The following is a 17215-nucleotide window of genomic DNA, read 5'->3' as shown; positions in this document are numbered from 1 at the left end:
TCGACAAAAACTTACATTTTTTAATGAAAATTGACAACACCCTCAATAACGTAAGAACACTTCACATTTGGCCGACAGATAGCGCTGCGGTTTATTGACGTTTGACACCTGATCAAAATCCCCTAGATGCGCCCCATAACCTCAAACCTCCGCGCAGAGTGTGCAAGTATTTCGAATCTATGCACGAAAATGAATCTTCTCGATGGACTTTTTCGGAAATTCCACGACCACGACCACTACGGAATCACCAGAACCGGACCAGCATCGTGATTACAAGTTCCTCATCGTCCCCTTGGTAGTGGTGTTTGTCATTTTGGTCTTGTCAGCCCTCGTGAGAGCCCCATTTGGAGTAATTTCGCCCGGCTAACGTGCATGTTGTAGGTGTATCTAATGGCGCGGCGGAAACGGCGACTTGACGTCCTAAGACACAGCCTAATGGTATTGTATGAGTTTGACTCAAATGAACAGGAGTGGGAGTCTTTGAACAGCTACGATAATCCCAACTATACCGAAATTAATAACACTGCTGTCTAGACAAATTTATTTATTTATTTCATTCATTGTACAGTATTAATCGCTATCATAATCGCTGCTAATACAGTATTTTTTAAACGTATTTTCAAATAAATCATTTTCAGTCATTTCATTCACGAAAAAACTGCAATTGTCATTCTCCTTGTTATCTAATCTCGTTACTAATTTATCGAGATTTTCGGGTATGTATGACGGCAATTTCCTATTTATTATGTCATCAACAATATCTGATACCTCTAAATCGTTTTCATCTCCAAAATTTGATTGATCCATATTAAATGAAAAATTCTGAGTTCTCTTTGGAGTTGACGCTGTCATCAAAAAAGAATCCAAAGTGTGTACTTTTTTCAATTTCTTTTTTTTACTGGGGCCACTGATTGACACGTTTTTCAATAAGTTATCAATTTCGTCAACAGATGGCTTCTTTTTCTTCCTAGTTTTAGGTTTTTTGGAATCCTCAAACTCCTTGACTAGCTCTGGGTATGCGCTTTCCACTATATTTTGTGGCTCTATTGTAGACCACAGCTTTTCTAAATCTCCATAATCTGACAGCTGCTCTTCTGGGATTAAGTCGCTAAATTGATTATATTTATCTTCCCAGACGATCTCATAACTTGCAACACCTTAAATACTCAATCAGTATTTTTAAGCTTGCTATTATCGTATTACCTTTAGGATTGCGACGCTTTTTAATAAACTTTGGAGTCACAACTCCTGTTGTATTTTTAGTTTGGTTGTGATGAAGCAGCTGCCACCTTGTTAAAACTGGGAAAAATTTTTCAAAGCTGTAGATTTCCTCCCAAGTGAGATATTTCACTGTGAATTTCTATGACAAAATTTTTTGAAATGTTTCAGCTGTAAACTTACAACAAAATTAATTAAATCTGGCTTGTTCCATTGTAAATTCAGTTCTGAAATGTTGCTGTTTTTGGTTAAAAATTCGCTAATAAGGACCTCGTCGGGGAAATTTGGGTCCTTTAACGCCTTACTCCTCATGTTTAGTTCATTTTTAATTTCCAACCTTTCAGCTTTAAATTTACTGGAATCGCAGCCTTGGTTGGTTCCACACTGGAAACATCCTTAAAAAAATAATTACAACAATGTGTTTCTTTGTTGTTTGAAATGGTACCTTTTTTGGTGTGACTTTGAACCTTCCCCAAGTGTCCACAAGACGTACAAAGACTCTTATCAGAAATTTTTCTTTCCATTTTTTCATACAATGTATCATTTTTCCACGAGCGCAGTCGCCCCAGAATTTCATTGTCGCTCACAATGTCAAACAATTTCGTCACTGAATCCTTCCCGATTCCGTAAACCCCCTCACAATAATCGCTTCCACACAACAACGCCAATGCGATTATTTTATTCCTACCAAAATCTACCCTTCATTATTAAAACTTGCACGAAATACACTCACCTAAACTCTCTTTTGCTCTATTTATATCATACACATCCACTGAGCCCCCTTTCGCCGCATGATTCCCCTGCTGCGAAATCGAGAAATTTTTATAAACCACGTGCGCCCCATACGCAAAACAATCCGAGTCCTGGCTGATAATCCCATCAACGAGCTACAACCCACAATTAGATACACCCAAACCCGACTTCAACTCACCCCATCTTCATTCAAATGCGCACACAGCGCCTCAGCTTCGCCCTCCCCTTTCACACACGCTATCCCCATCAGCCTCAGCATTTCCTCGCACTGCTTCAACGTGTGGTTAAACCTGGAACGGTCCTTTCCGGTTTTCACACCATCGGTCTTGGGTTTTTGCCCCTTGAACTGCACAGCGTTGCGAGCGGCGATGGTTTTGTATTTGAGCTCGGGGGCGCGGCCTTCCAGCACGAAGACCACGTGTACCCCCATCAGGAGGAGATAGCACGTCCGGAAGTACAAGTTTCTGTGAAAATTTTTAATTATTAGGGAAACGAAAACGGGCGTTACCTAACCTCAAATACATTCGCGGTTGGACTGTGTATTCGGTGATGTTTTGCGCTTCGCAGACCCAACAAGACAAGTCAATGGCGACTTTTTTGCCCTGGAGCTCGTACAGGGGTTTGCGTTCGCAAAAGGGGGCTAAAATTGTCCACAGATCTTTCACACCCATTTTCGAATTCAAACACACAGTTTAGGGATTTTGGTTTTACACTAGTGTGTGACAATTGACGTGTTTGACATTAAAGAATCCAAACATTGGGCCCCCTTCGACACTGTTTTCACAATGGAAGCCCTAAAAAAACATGCCGGAAGATAGGTTTTGGTTAACCAAGCGTCTTATTGTGATTGTTTTGTTTCTGTATTTTTTGTACGTTTGGAAGGAGCTGTGGGGGTGATGTCGAAGCACCGGGTGTCGTACTTTTTCAACCCCGACGTGGGTAACTTCCACTATGGTACGGGGCACCCCATGAAGCCGCACCGACTCTCGGTTATTCATAGTCTGGTTTTAAACTACGGTTTACACAAGCAGATGCAAATTTATCGACCGTATAAAGCTAGTGCTCATGACATGTGCCGGTTCCACTCGGACGAATACATAGGTGAGAATTAGGGTCACGCTAACTTCAATAATCCACCTCGTTCCAGATTTTCTCCAGAAAGTGACCCCTCAAAACATCCAAGCTTTCACTAAGCACTTGAGTCATTACAACGTGGGCGACGATTGTCCGGTTTTCTGGGGGCTGTTCGACTTCTGTTCCATGTACACAGGGGCGTCGTTGGAGGGCGCAATGAAACTCAACCACAACCACTGCGATATTGCGATCAACTGGTCAGGGGGGCTGCACCACGCCAAAAAATTCGAAGCCAGCGGCTTCTGCTACGTCAACGACATCGTAATCGGAATTTTAGAATTATTAAAATACCACGCACGAGTTTTATACATCGACATTGACGTCCACCACGGAGACGGTGTCCAGGAGGCTTTTTATCTGACTGATCGAGTGATGACGGTCAGTTTTCACAAATACGGCAACTATTTTTTCCCAGGGACTGGCGATATGTATGAAGTAGGGGCTGAAAGTGGGCGCTACTACTCGGTAAATGTACCGTTAAAAGAAGGCATTGACGATGCTAGCTACTGGATGGTGTTCAAACCGGTTATTTCGAGTGTCATGGAATTTTTTCAACCCACAGCGATTGTTCTACAATGTGGGGCCGATTCCCTTGCAAATGACCGTTTGGGGTGCTTTTCTTTGAGCACGAAAGGTCACGGGGAATGTGTTAAGTTCGTTAAGAGTCTCAATGTGCCCACTTTGGTGGTAGGGGGCGGCGGATACACTCTACGGAATGTTGCTCGGTGTTGGACTTATGAAACTTCACTGCTGGTTGATGAGCAAATTTCGAATGAGCTGCCGTACACTGAGTACTTGGAGTTTTTCGCCCCCGATTTTACGCTACATCCGGAGGTTGTGACGAGGCAGGAGAATGCCAATAGTCGACAGTATTTAGAAGCCATCACGAAGTAAGTGGTTTTTTTGTGAAAATTGGGTCATAATTGAGTTGTTCAAGGTTCGTTTGCGACAATTTAAAAATGTGTCAACACTCTCCAAGTGTCCAAATGCACGACGTTCCTGGAGATGCCATTCCAGAAGAAGATAAAATTAAAGAGGAAGATGATCCAGATGTCCGGATCAGTCAGGATTTGGAGGATAAGATGGTGGACGCGAAGAATGAGTTCTACGATGGCGATAAGGATAATGATAAGGAAGATATGGAGACTTAGTTTTTATAAGTTTTAAGTAATAAAATTTAATTTACATTTGTGGCTTCCCATTGGTGCGAAGTTTGCCGAAATTTGCCGATTGATTTTTTCCCGTCGTCTGTCTGCTATGTCCGTCAGTCTGTCTGTATTTCTTCAGTGTAGCGATTATGATCATAGTCTTTCCATAAATCGATTTTAAATTAAATTTAAAGCGAAAAATATTGTTGAGACGACAGTAGTCGATCTTTGACGGAAATTTCCGATCATCGTTTAGTCCAAAAAAAATACTTTTTTGAAAATGAGTGGGGGTTTAGTGCCTAGTAGAAGCACGGTTTACATTTCTAATATCCCGTACGAGCTAAAAAACAACGATTTACACAAGCTTTTTGAGAAATTTGGTAAAATTGTCAAGTGAGTAAAAGTGAGGTTATGTTATTTTTTTTTCAAAAATGTTTTTCCAGAGTTACGGTTTTAAAAGACAGAGAGACCAGAAAGAGCAAAGGAGTGGCATTTATCCTTTTTTTGAAAACCGAAGACGCAAAAAAATGCGTGGAAGACACAAACTTAAAAGAAGTGAGTTTTCACTTTTTTTTTCAAAATTCGTGTCTAGAATTTGATTTACTTGTAGATGTTTGGACGGACTGTTAAAGCGAGCATAGCGAAGGATAACGGCAGGACTACCGAGTTCATCCGGCGCAGAGAATATCCAGACAAAACTAAATGTTACGAGTGTGGTGAATACGGACACTTGAGTTACAAGTGCTCCAAAAATGCACTAGGAGAGCGCGACGCCCCAGCTAAAAAAGTCAGAAAGCGAAAAAAGAAAGAACCTACGTCTTTAACCCAGGTAACTTCAAACAATGCAGCTACAAAAATGAAAAATTAAAAATTGCAGGAACAAAAAGACTATTTTGATAGTTCGGAGTCTGACAATGATCAGCATAAAGAAGACGATGAGACTCTAAGTGCCGCTATCGCACATGAGCAAGAAAAACAAGCTCTGGAGGATTATCGGTATCGAGTGGCCACTGGCAACTATGAAGACGCTACAGCTGATGAAGGCCCCCCTAAAAAACTAATAAAGAAGAGTAGTTACTTCAGCGACGAAGAAGAAAGCGATTGATTGTAAATTATTGTAAATAAATAAAAAACTGAAAAGTCAAATCTGTCATAAATCTAATCTAGGGAGTTTTGGTAATTGCATGGTAACTTTCGTGTCGCCACGTTGGTCACAGTCTTTCTGTCAGTGACATTATCGGAACGTGTCGGAATAATTCAGACACGTTTGTTATCTTTTAATTTTAGACTAATCTGTAAGTATAGACACAAAATTGTCCCTTTAAACAGTCAAAGGGACACAAGTATACATTATGTAAGTGATATTTTAAGTGACCGTTGTTTACAAAGTGTGTTTTTTTGTAGCCCCACAATGGCGATTCGTCCCGTCTATAGGCCCCAAATCGTCAAGAAACGTACGAAGAAGTTCATTAGGCACCAGTCGGACCGATATGGCAAACTCAAGGTATTTTGGTAAATAAACATCGTACAATTGTTAACCTCAATTTTTAGCGCAACTGGCGTAAACCCAAAGGTATTGACAACAGAGTCCGCAGGCGCTTCAAGGGGCAATTTTTGATGCCCAACATTGGGTACGGCTCAAACTCAAAAACGAAGCACATGCTCCCAACTGGCTTCCGTAAAGTCTTGGTACACAATGTTAAGGTAATTTGGATTACAGTCAGACTACTTTTTTTTAACTAACATGATGTTTTATGGTAATTTGCGACTGAAAAGTCATGTCGAGAATTTTGACTGAGTAACTTAAAAGCGATTAAGCATTGTTAAATGAGTGCAGCAGGATATTGATGGTCATTTTTCAGGAATTGGAAGTCCTTTTGATGCAGAACCGTAAATATTGCGCTGAAATTGCCCACGGAGTGTCGTCCAAAAAGCGCAAGGAAATCGTAGAAAGGGCCCAACAGCTGTCAATCAGGGTTACGAACGGACACGCCAGGCTGCGTAGCCAGGAAAATGAATAAGTTGTAAACTTAATAAAAACGTTTTCATAACTGTGCATATTTTATTATTGTAGTTGTTGAGTGTTTTTTTTATTGGGTTGGCAATTGCGGGACGACTATTTTTCACCTTTTTCAATTAATTTCTTAAGGACGTGATGTTTGAAGTCAGGAGAAAGTTATAAATTATAAAACGTTTGAAACAAATAAATAATGACTGATTTATTTTGAGTGGGTGTTACGAGATAAAACGAACTTGTTTGAATGGTCTAGTTGCCTGTGAAATTGACATTTAATGGTGACAAATGACGGATTAATAGCCGTTTTTTCGAATTTCGTGGGGCGGTGGTGTCACGGTCCGGTTTGAATTTTTTGCGTGTGGTGTGAGCAGGCGGCGGCGGCGTCAAAACAATAAAATGTAAACAATTGCCGTCGGTGGTGGGGATTTCCTTCCGTGTGCGATTTTGGGCGGAGGCCGGTGCGAAGGGCTCCGGGGGCGATTGGGCACGCTTTCGTCCGTTTTCCCACAATAAATTAGCGTCCCTGTCGTGAAAAAACGAAATTCAAAAGAAAAACCGTTGGCCAAAGAGAAGGACGGTGTTTTGTTTATTTTGTGTTTGGAGCGTTCCGATTGGCCGTTCGGTTTTGGCGGGTACCTACAGCGCCTCCACCGGAACGCTTTCGAGCTAGAATCACAGCTCTCTGAAGTCTTGTTTAGGTAAGTCGATTTTATTCCCCTGTTAAAAATTAATATAAATTTGTAGAATTTTTCTACCAAACTAGATAAATCATATAAAAATAATAGTTTTTTCGTGTGAATTTACCGCGTTTTTGTTTTTCGCGTACGGTTCGTAGTATCAGAGCAATTAATTCCCGAGTCGGATTTTATCGAATAATTCGCCAGCCATGGCCGCTTCCATTTCTGCAACGAAGCTGGGCTTCTCGGGTTTTGCACTTCGAAAATTATTTTCTCGCGTTTTACGAGGCGGAACTGGCGGATTCGTGCACGGAATTAAAGGAGATTTTTGGCTGTTTCGGAGTGGACTCGTGCTCGCCGCCCCCGGCGGCTATTAACATTGGAAAATATTTGGGTGTTGCCGAGAATTTTAATATTATATTATTTTGAGTATGGCGCGCGCGGGTCGACACTCTTTCGAATGCCGACGTCTTTTGTTCGAAGATTTCACCCACAAGGGGGCCCCTGGTGGCCTCTGGGGCGGCAAAACGGCTTTTACGCGCCAAAACTCGACGAAATGACGCCAGCGGGGGTCGGGGCACAGCCACCTAAATTCTCTCGACAATAATCATAATAATAACGCAAAAATTACTCTTTGTTCGTGTTACTGATGCGAAAAAAGTGAAAATGCGGAAGCATAGACCGAGTTTTTACCGGTTTTGGACGTTTTGACGCCAACATTGAAAACTTCCGGAAAGCCAGCTTTCTTCAAACATGTCGGATAAGTGACGCCTAATCGACTAATTAGATAAGGCCGAAATTGGCGCCAAAAAAACGATTTCTTTGAACAATTTTGCTTTTGCTCCAATATTTCTGGTTTTTCTTTTCAAAATCTTGTTTCGTCAAGTATGAAATAATTAACTTCCAAATTTACTGATTGAATTTAAAAATTGTGACGTCAACATTTTTGGCAACTATAGTCCTTGGTGCATATTTTAAAGAGAATTCGTTGGCACTAACAAATCGGTGACCTCACTGGCTTGTCTTTTGGAAGTCTACAAGACGTCATGCTTTTCAAAACTAACTAACACTAACAAATTGTTGACCTCACTGGCTTGTCTTTTGGAAGTCTACAAGACGTCATGCTTTTCAAAACTAACTAGAGGTTTCTAAATGTTTCTTTTTTTAATTTAAAGAACAATATAAGTGTAAGTACGTCAGTGGCGTCGTAACTTTCACGTGTAAACTGAAGATTAAAAAAAAACATTAGTTTTCAGAGCGACTTTTCAAATATCACACACAATGTCTGATGATGCTGCACCAGTGAAGCGCGGCCGCAAGGCCAACGCCGAGAAGGCTGAAAAGAACGACGCCAAAGCCGAGACCAAGAAGCGTCCAAGAAAAGTAGGTTTTTTCATTTGTGGTTGAATTCTTGATTCTATGTTGTTTGTGTAGGAGGTGGCGAAAGCCGCTGATGGCGACTCCAACGACGAGGGCTCGTCGCCGGTGAAACGGGGGCGCGGCAGACCAAAGGGCTCCACAAAAAAGAAGAGCGCACCAGCCAAGCCCAAAGCGAAAGGCACAGGACGCCGAGGCAGACCAAAAAAGGAGGAAACTAAAGACTCTGCCGACGAAGACGGCGAAGAGAACGACGCCGCCGAAGAGGACGATGACTAAGTTGAGAAAGTAATTTTTTTAAGCGCAAAAATGAGGTGACCTTTTTCATATCTTTGTTTATGGTTTGTTCTTCACTCCCACCACATTAACATTAATTTAAGTCTAAAACACACTACTAATCATTCCATTGTAAGTTGTGCCATTTCATGTTCTCTGTTTGTATTTGTATTTTTACTCTCATCACAAGGTTGCCCTTTTTACTGTAAGAATGATAATTTTAAGTTGTGTGTATGATATTAAGGAATTAGATATTTATCTGAATTAGTACGAATCTCGATGTAACCTGACGTCTCATTGGCATTCATGTAAAATTAGTCTTGTGGACGGTTACTTTGAATAATAAAGAGAGTACATTTCAATCCTTTTTATTCGAGAAGTTTTCCTAAGCCGGGCCTGTGTACCGGCTTCCACACCTTAACATAATAAAGTGAATGAAGATAGAGCGGCGACACTCGCAATTTTCGTTTGGTTCAAAGCAGTAAAAGGTGCTTCAGTGGCGTAACTTGAAAATAAAGGAACATCACATTCAATCAAAATAAACATTTTTAGAATATCTAAAATTTTAATAACTTAAAGGCAATGTGGGAACTTTATTCTACATTAAAATACATACATCATTTTTATATAAAAATACTTTTAATATGTGTTATAATTAACTTAAAAATACTAGTTAGTTAACAACTAAAATTAAAAATTGGTCGAAAATTGCTTTGACAGAACTTCCCTTATTTCTGAAGTAGACTCCAACAAATACTGCTTTAAAAATTTATTAAATTTGATTTTGCGGAATTTTATTTTTTCGTGATAACCTCTATAAAGTAAAAACAATGTAACGGGAGTTTAAATAAAAACAACGTCAAGCTGGCTTTGCTTAGTGAATGATTCGTTCACATTTCCAAAGCCAACTTGACGTTTTTATTTGAACGCTCGTTAGAAGGTACTAGTCACAGTGTAATAGAAAAAAATGTTTCACCTTCTTAAAAAAAGACAGTTGGGAGCCCCGAGAAGGTTTCAAATTTCAAAAGAAATACATTTGGGGCCCCCGAGAAGGTTGTATATTTTTAAAAGACAGCTGGGACCCCGAGGTTTCACTTAAAAAAAAGACATTTGGGGCTCCCAAAAGGATTTATATTTTTAAAAAAGAACAGTTAAGACCCTCGAGAAGGTTTCACATTCTTAAAAAAGCACATTTGGATATTTGGCGACCCCGAGAAGGTTTTAACTTTTTTAAAAAGACAACTGGGACCCTCGAGAAGGTTTTACATAAAAAAGGCATTTGGGCCCCCCGAGAAGGTTTTACATTTTCAAAAAGGCAGTTGGGAGCCCCAAGAAGATTTAATATTCTTAGAAAAAGACACCTGGGCCCTCCGAGAAGGTTTTACATTCTTAAAAAAAGACAATTGGAACCCCCGAGAGGGTTTTACATTTTAAAAAAATACAGTTGAGACTTCCGAGGTTTTAAATTAAAAAAAAAAATTGGGTTCCCCGAGAAGGTTCTACATTTTTAAAAAAGACAGATTGGACCCGCGGGAAGGTCTCACCTAAAAAAAGACATTTGGCATACCCGAAAAGGTTCTACTTAAAAAAAAAGACAGTTGGGACCCCCGAAAAAGACATTTGGGTCTCTCAGAAGGATTTATATATTTAAAAAAGAACAGTTAAGACCCTCGAGAACGTTTCACATTCTTAAAAAAGCGCATTTGGACATTTGGCGACCCCGAGAAGGTTTTAACTTTTTAAAAAAGACAACTGGGACCCTCGAGAAGGTTTTACATAAAAAAGGCATTTGGGCCCCCCGAGAAGGTTTTACATTTTCAAAAAGACAGTTGGGAGCCCCAAGAAGATTTAATATTCTTAGAAAAAGACACCTGGGCCCCCCGAGAAGGTTTTACATTCTTAAAAAAAGACAATTGGACCCCCGAGAGGGTTTTACATTTTAAAAAAATACAGTTGAGATTTCCGAGAAGGTTTCAAATTAAAAAAAAAAAATGGGGTTCTCCGAGAAGGTACTACATTTTTAAAAAAGACAGATGGGACCCCCGGGAAGGTCTCACCTAAAAATTGACATTTGGCATACCCGAGAAGGTTTTACTTAAAAAAAAAAAGACAGTTGGGACCCCCGAAAAAGACATTTGGGGCTCTCAGAAGGATTTATTGTATTTTTAAAAAAGAACAGTTAAGACCCCCGAGAAGGTTTTACATAAAAAAGGCATTTGGGGCCCCCGAGAAGGTTTTACATTTTCAAAAAGACAGTTGGAAGCCCCAAGAAGATTTAATATTCTTAGAAAACGACACCTGGGCCCCCCGAGAAAGTTTTACATTCTTAAAAAAAGACCTTTGGCGCCCCCGAGAGGGTTTTACATTTTAAAAAAATACAGTTGAAACTTCGGAGAAGGTTTCAAATTAAAAAAAAAAAATTGGGTTCCCCGAGAAGGTTCTACATTTTTAAAAAAGACAGATGGGACCCGCGGGAAGGTCTCACCTAAAAAAAGACATTTGGCATACCCGAAAAGGTTCTACTTAAAAAAAAAGACAGTTGGGACCCCCGAAAAAGACATTTGGGGCTCTCAGAAGGATTTATATATTTAAAAAAGAACAGTTAAGACCCTCGAGAACGTTTCACATTCTTAAAAAAGCGCATTTGGACATTTGGCGACCCCGAGAAGATTTTAACTTTTTAAAAAAGACAACTGGGACCCTCGAGAAGGTTTTACATAAAAAAGGCATTTGGCCTCCCCGAGAAGGTTTTACATCTTCAAAAAGACAGTTGGGAGCCCCAAGAAGATTTAATATTCTTAGAAAAAGGCACCTGGGCCCTCCGAGAAGGTTTTACATTCTTAAAAAAAGACAATTGGAACCCCCGAGAGGGTTTTACATTTTAAAAAAATACAGTTGAGACTTCCGAGAAGGTTTTAAATTAAAAAAAAAAAAAAATTGGGTTCCCCGAGAAGGTTCTACATTTTTAAAAAAGACAGATGGGATCCGCGGGAAGGTCTCACCTAAAAAAAGACATTTGGCATACCCGAGAAGGTTTTACTTAAAAAAAAAAAGACAGTTGGGACCCCCGAAAAAGACATTTGGGGCTCTCAGAAGGATTTATTGTATTTTTAAAAAAGAACAGTTAAGACCCTCGAGAAGGTTTTACATAAAAAAGGCATTTGGGTCCCCCGAGAAGGTTTTACATTTTCAAAAAGACAGTTGGAAGCCCCAAGAAGATTTAATATTCTTAGAAAACGACACCTGGGCCCCCCGAGAAAGTTTTACATTCTTAAAAAAAGACCTTTGGCGCCCCCGAGAGGGTTTTACATTTTAAAAAAATACAGTTGAAACTTCGGAGAAGGTTTCAAATTAAAAAAAAAAAATTGGGTTCCCCGAGAAGGTTCTACATTTTTAAAAAAGACAGATGGGACCCCCGGGAAAGTCTCACATAAAAAAAGACATTTGGCATACCCGAGAAGGTTTTACTTAAAAAAAAAAAGACAGTTGGGACCCCCGAAAAAGACATTTGGGGCTCTCAGAAGGATTTATATTTTTAAAAAAGAACAGTTAAGACCCTCGAGAAGGTTTCACATTCTTAAAAAAGCACATTTGCACATTTGGCGACCCCGAGAAGGTTTTAACTTTTTAAAAAAGACAACTGGGACCCTCGAGAAGGTTTTACATAAAAAAGGCATTTGGGGCCCCCGAGAAGGTTTTACATTTTCAAAAAGACAGTTGGGAGCCCCAAGAAGATTTAATATTCTTAGGAAACGACACCTGGGCCCCCCGAGAAGGTTTTACATTCTTAAAAAAAGACCTTTGGCGCCCCCGAGAGGGTTTTACATTTTTTAAAAATACAGTTGAGACTTCCGAGAATGTTTCATATTCTTAAAAGAAACATTTGGATATTTGGCGCCCCCTAGGTTTTACATTTTTAAAAAAGTCAATTATTGAGACCCTCGAGAAGGTTTCACATTCTTAAAACAAGACATGTGGATAGCTGACTCCCTCGAGAAGGTTTTACATTTTGAAAAAAGGCAATTGGGACCCCCGAGAAGGTTTCATATTAAACAAAAATTGGGTTCCCCGAGAAGGTTCTACATTTTTTAAAAAGACAGATAGGACCCCCGGGAAGGTCTCACCTAAAAAAAGACATTTGGCATACCCGAAAAGGTTCTACTTAAAAAAAAAGACAGTTGGGACCCCCGAAAAAGACATTTGGTGCTCCCAGAAGGATTTATATTTTTAAAAAAGAACAGTTAAGACCCTCGAGAAGGTTTCACATAAAAAAAAGACATTTGAGGCCACCGAGAAGGTTTTACATTTTCAAACAGACAGTTGGGAGCCCCGAGAATATTTAATATTCTTAGAAAAAGACACCTGGGGCCTCCGAGAAGGCTTTACATTCTTAAAAAAAGACAGTTGGGACCCCCGAGAAGGTTTCACATTAAAAAAAAGACATTTGAGGCTCCCAGAAGAATTTATATTTTTAAAAAAGAACAGTTAAGACCCTCGAGAAGGTTTCACATTCTTAAAAACCCACATTTGCGCATTTGGCGACCTCGAGAAGGTTTTCACTTTTTAAAAAAGACAGCTGGTCCCCTGGAGAAGGTTTTACATAAAAAAATGCATTTGGGGCTCCCGAGAAGGTTTTACATTTTCAAACAGACAGTTGGGAGCCCCGAGAATATTTAATATTCTTAGAGAAAGACACCTGGGGCCTCCGAGAAGGTTTTACGTTCTTAAAAAAAGACAGTTGGGGCCCCCGAGAGGGTTTTACATTTTTAAAAATACAGTTGGGACTTCCGAGAATATTTCACATTCTTAAAACAAGACATTTGGATAACTGGCGCCCTCGAGAAAGTTCTACATTTTTAAAAAAGACAAATGGGACCCCCGAGAAGGTCTCACATAAAAAAAGACATTTGGCATACCCGAGAAGGTTTTACTTAAAAAAAAGACAGTTTGGACCCCCGAGAAGGTTTCACATTCTTAAAAAAAGACACTTGGGCCTCCGAGAAGGTTTCGCCTTGTTTAAAACAGGAACAGTTGGGACCCGCGAGAAAGTTTCACATTCTTAAAAAAAGACAGTTGGGACCCCCGAGAAGGTTTCACATTCTTAAAGAAGACATTTGGCGCCCTCGAAAAGGTTTTACATTTTAAAAAAATACAGTTGAGAGCCCCGAGAAAATTGAATGTGAAAGGCGCCAAATGTATTTTTTATGTGAAACCTTGTCAGGGGCCCCAACTGTCTTTTTCAAAAATATAAAACTTTCTCGGGGGTCTCAACTGTCTTTTTTTAAAATGTGAAACCTTCTCGAAGGTCCCAACTGTCTTTTTTAAAAATGCAAAACCTTCTCAGGGGCACCAAAAGTATTTTTTTTAATGCGAAACCTTCTCAGGGGTCACAATTGTATTTTTTTTTATGCAAAACCTTCTCGGGGACGCAAAATGGTTTTTTTCAATGTGAAACTTTCTCCGAAGCTCTAACCGTCTTTTTTAAAAATGTAAAACCTTCTCGGGTATCCCAAATGTATTTTCTTAAGAATGTGAAACTTTCTCAGGGGTCCCATCTGTCAATTTCAAAAATGTAAAACCTTCTCAGAGGCGCCAAATGTATTTTTTTATGTGAAACCTTCTCAGGGGTCCCAACTGTTTTTTTCAAAAATGTAAAACCTTCTCGGGGGTCTCAACTGTCTTTTTTAAAAATGCAAAACCTTCTCGGGGGCACCAAATGTATATTTTTTTTAATGCTAAACCTTCTCAGGGGTCACAATTGTATTTTTTTTTTTTTAATATAAAACCTTCTCGGGGACTCAAAATGTTAAGAATGTGAAACCTTCGTATGGGGCCCACGAGAAAGTTTTATATAAAAAAAAGGCATTTGGGGCCCCCGAGAAGGTCTTACATTTTTTAAAAAGACAGCTGGGACCCCCGAGAAAGTTTCACATAAAAAAAAAACATTTGGAGCCCCCAAGGTTTTATTTTTTAAAAAGACACTTGGGGCCCCCGAGTAGGTTTCACCTTCTTTAAAAAATTGGTCGAAAGCTGTTTCGACAGAACTTCCCTCGCACCTAAAGTACCACCGGGGACACGGAAAACTGAGCAGAGCTGTCACACAATTGTCAAAATTTCTAAACCAGACCTTAGCTGTGCATAACCACGCTTTTAATGTTTGGCGTATTTCTCATTTTGACACTGACAAAGTCGAAGTTTTATTAAATTTGTTGCAATTTATATTAACATGCAGCGACTGCTCGCCGATTTATTAAAAATTGATACAGCTGGCATGTCGAACCAATTGATAGACTTCAAAGTTAATTTGACAGTTTTTTCGAAAATATCAGTCATATTGACGCTAAAGGTACATTTACATTGACATTTTTTGAAATGACAAGAACACACTGCCCAGAATTCCATGTCCCTCATAGTACAGTGAGACATATTCAGTATTTTTGCGATGAGTTTTTACTTTACAGAATTTTGTGATGACGTCATCAACATTTTCGCAAGGAGACGTATATCAATTTGGTTTGGTGCACTGTAATACTAAAAATAACAGTATTGTATTCTCAAAATTGTCTGGAAAAATGGAGTGAGCCGTTCCTGATTTAATCAATAACATAAATTGACACATTCATTAATTTTTTTGAGCCGCCTGTATAAGCAAATCTAAAAAATATGAATGCAGTGATAAATCAAAAGTAAAAACTCATCAGATTTTGCACATTTCGGGTAGACTTATTAGGAATTTAACTCGTTACTATGGAAATTTGCAATTTAACACCTTTAAATTTCACAAGTTTTTACAAGAACAATAGGGGTAAAATCAGTTTTATGTTAACAAATACTAGGCCCACCCACTCGCCCCCTACTTTCCTAGAGGATATGTCATTTGCGGAAATAAGTCTTATCTTAACAAGTACTAGCCCCACCTACTAGCTCTTTATTATCTCAGAAGGTAGTAATTGCTCAGATAAGACTGATTTTGGCAAACGCCATATACTTTGAGAAAATCGAGGGCCGGTGGGCGGGGCTTTATTTTTGAAAGAATTTCAAAGATTCTTGGACGTCCCTGGTGTTTTGTTTTTGAAAGAATTTGGAAGATTCTTAGGGATTTCTGGTATTTGATTTTGGAAAGAATTCGTCACCGTCCGGTATTTTAAGAATGTTGGGACTCCTTGGGGTTTAGTTTTTGAAAGATTGTTGGACTACCTGATGTGTTTTATTAAGAGTCTTGGGCACCTGGTGTGTTTTTTTTAAGAATTTGAAGGAATCTTGTGGACCCCTGGTGTTTTATTTTTGAAAATATTTGAAAGAATATTTTGAGTCCTTGGTGTTTTGTTTTTGAAAGAATTTGAGAGAATCTTGAAATTTAAGGGACTTATTAGTGTCAACTGGTATTTCGTTTTTGGAAGAATTTGAAAGAATCTTAGAGCCCATGCGTTTTTTTGAAAGAATTTAAAAGAATCTTGACAGCCCCTGGTGGTTTTTTATATTTTAGAATTTTAAACCCCCTGGTCTGTTTTATTTTTGAAAGAAATTGAAAGATTCTTGAAGATCCCGGGTGTTTGGCTTTTGAAAGGATTTGAAAGAATCTTACGGATTTGTGGTATTTGATTTTGGGAAGAATTTTGTTACCATCCGGTGTTTTATTTTGAAAAAAAAGTATTTTAGAATTTTGATTCCCCTTAATGTGTTTTATTTTTGAAAGAATTTTTGAATAAAGCACCAAAAAATAAAACTGTCATAAGAAAACAGTTTTATTCATTTAAACAACTACAGAAAACAACAATAACATTTTAAAGAATAAACAAATCTTGATAGAATTTTATAATAAAATAACGAAATCACAACGAAGCTATAACAAATTTTCAAAGTGACGGCCTGTAATTTGTGCAGAAACATCTTCAATTCGATTTGCCAGTTCTTCAATACTAGTGACAGGACACAGGGAGTGAGGTCGGGGGAACTTGGTGGCCATACTGGTCCTATTCACTTATCCTTAAAATTTAGATTCGACCATCTCCACACTACTACAGCATTAGCTAGGAAAGCATCTTCTAGATACTGGAACAAAAAAAAATACGAATACTTACTCTACGTTGCGTGTGTCTCCGATGTTGACATACAATGGTTGAGGAGTTATAAAGGCAACTAAAATTGAAGAATTTGGAAATGGAGCTTCTAAATATCTCTTTCACTTCAGATGAACAAAGACAATAATGGAGAAAAAGCAAAGAAGAGGGGTAAGAGGACACAGATTGATGACTCTGTCATTGCTAAAGTTACTACAGTGAGTATTATTTAGATGTTTAACTACTTTTCAAGGATAGTTTACATAAATAAAATTTGTTGAAAACATCTTCCAAGAGTTGTCCAGTTTTTTTGGCCGCCACTGTACTTATGAAATATGGAAATTAATATCAAAAAAGCATTATTGCCAACTTTGCATAAATATCACCAAGTGTTTTTGTCATTATTTAATAAAAATCAATCTATTCCTCGTTAATAACAATGGAAACGTAAATTTGAGCCTCCGGTGGCCCGTGTGACTCATTTGACCTCCGTTGGAGCGCTTACTTAGCGCCTGTTTGACAATTGACCGGCGTCAATTTAAAGATGGCGTCAGA

At 38.9% G+C, this 17215-nt stretch overlaps 6 protein-coding genes across 6 annotated transcripts; 5 read left to right on the top strand and 1 right to left on the bottom strand.

Moving 5' to 3' along the window:
* Positions 1 to 69: 69 nt before the first annotated feature.
* Positions 70 to 616, top strand: LOC135140198 (uncharacterized protein C3orf18 homolog). The gene is made up of 2 exons (XM_064070638.1): positions 70 to 331; positions 382 to 616. The coding sequence occupies exons 1-2, from the start codon at positions 203 to 205 to the stop codon at positions 532 to 534; spliced, it is 282 nt and encodes a 93-aa protein (XP_063926708.1). The 5' UTR covers positions 70 to 202; the 3' UTR covers positions 535 to 616.
* Positions 532 to 2642, bottom strand: Gen (XPG-like endonuclease). The gene is made up of 7 exons (XM_064070628.1): positions 2485 to 2642; positions 2150 to 2435; positions 1952 to 2105; positions 1664 to 1912; positions 1402 to 1613; positions 1204 to 1360; positions 532 to 1157 (listed from the first exon to the last, which is right to left on the bottom strand). The coding sequence occupies exons 1-7, from the start codon at positions 2640 to 2642 to the stop codon at positions 571 to 573; spliced, it is 1803 nt and encodes a 600-aa protein (XP_063926698.1). The 3' UTR covers positions 532 to 570.
* Positions 2643 to 2698: 56 nt separating this feature from the next.
* LOC135140193 (histone deacetylase 3) lies at positions 2699 to 4327 on the top strand. The gene is made up of 3 exons (XM_064070631.1): positions 2699 to 3072; positions 3119 to 3995; positions 4043 to 4327. The coding sequence occupies exons 1-3, from the start codon at positions 2868 to 2870 to the stop codon at positions 4254 to 4256; spliced, it is 1296 nt and encodes a 431-aa protein (XP_063926701.1). The 5' UTR covers positions 2699 to 2867; the 3' UTR covers positions 4257 to 4327.
* A 62-nt stretch (positions 4328 to 4389) lies between these two features.
* LOC135140196 (zinc finger CCHC-type and RNA-binding motif-containing protein 1-like) lies at positions 4390 to 5399 on the top strand. Its single transcript, XM_064070636.1, has 4 exons — positions 4390 to 4646; positions 4697 to 4808; positions 4864 to 5082; positions 5131 to 5399. The coding sequence occupies exons 1-4, from the start codon at positions 4534 to 4536 to the stop codon at positions 5356 to 5358; spliced, it is 672 nt and encodes a 223-aa protein (XP_063926706.1). The 5' UTR covers positions 4390 to 4533; the 3' UTR covers positions 5359 to 5399.
* Positions 5400 to 5447: 48 nt separating this feature from the next.
* Positions 5448 to 6309, top strand: LOC135139991 (large ribosomal subunit protein eL32). The gene is made up of 4 exons (XM_064070367.1): positions 5448 to 5548; positions 5658 to 5757; positions 5805 to 5957; positions 6116 to 6309. Exons 2-4 carry the CDS (start codon positions 5665 to 5667, stop codon positions 6272 to 6274), a joined length of 405 nt encoding a protein of 134 aa, XP_063926437.1. The 5' UTR covers positions 5448 to 5548; positions 5658 to 5664; the 3' UTR covers positions 6275 to 6309.
* A 556-nt stretch (positions 6310 to 6865) lies between these two features.
* LOC135139992 (high mobility group protein hmg-12-like) lies at positions 6866 to 8971 on the top strand. Its single transcript, XM_064070368.1, has 3 exons — positions 6866 to 6968; positions 8197 to 8330; positions 8382 to 8971. The coding sequence occupies exons 2-3, from the start codon at positions 8229 to 8231 to the stop codon at positions 8601 to 8603; spliced, it is 324 nt and encodes a 107-aa protein (XP_063926438.1). The 5' UTR covers positions 6866 to 6968; positions 8197 to 8228; the 3' UTR covers positions 8604 to 8971.
* Positions 8972 to 17215: the final 8244 nt, after the last annotated feature.

The sequence above is a fragment of the Zophobas morio genome, unplaced genomic scaffold (genome assembly GCF_036711695.1).
Source record: "Zophobas morio isolate AGI-343-1 ecotype UQ-CSIRO unplaced genomic scaffold, CSIRO_AGI_Zmor_V1 ptg000038l, whole genome shotgun sequence".
NCBI classification, from domain to species: Eukaryota; Metazoa; Arthropoda; class Insecta; order Coleoptera; family Tenebrionidae; genus Zophobas; species Zophobas morio.
This window is presented reverse-complemented; position numbering and strand designations above follow the sequence as displayed.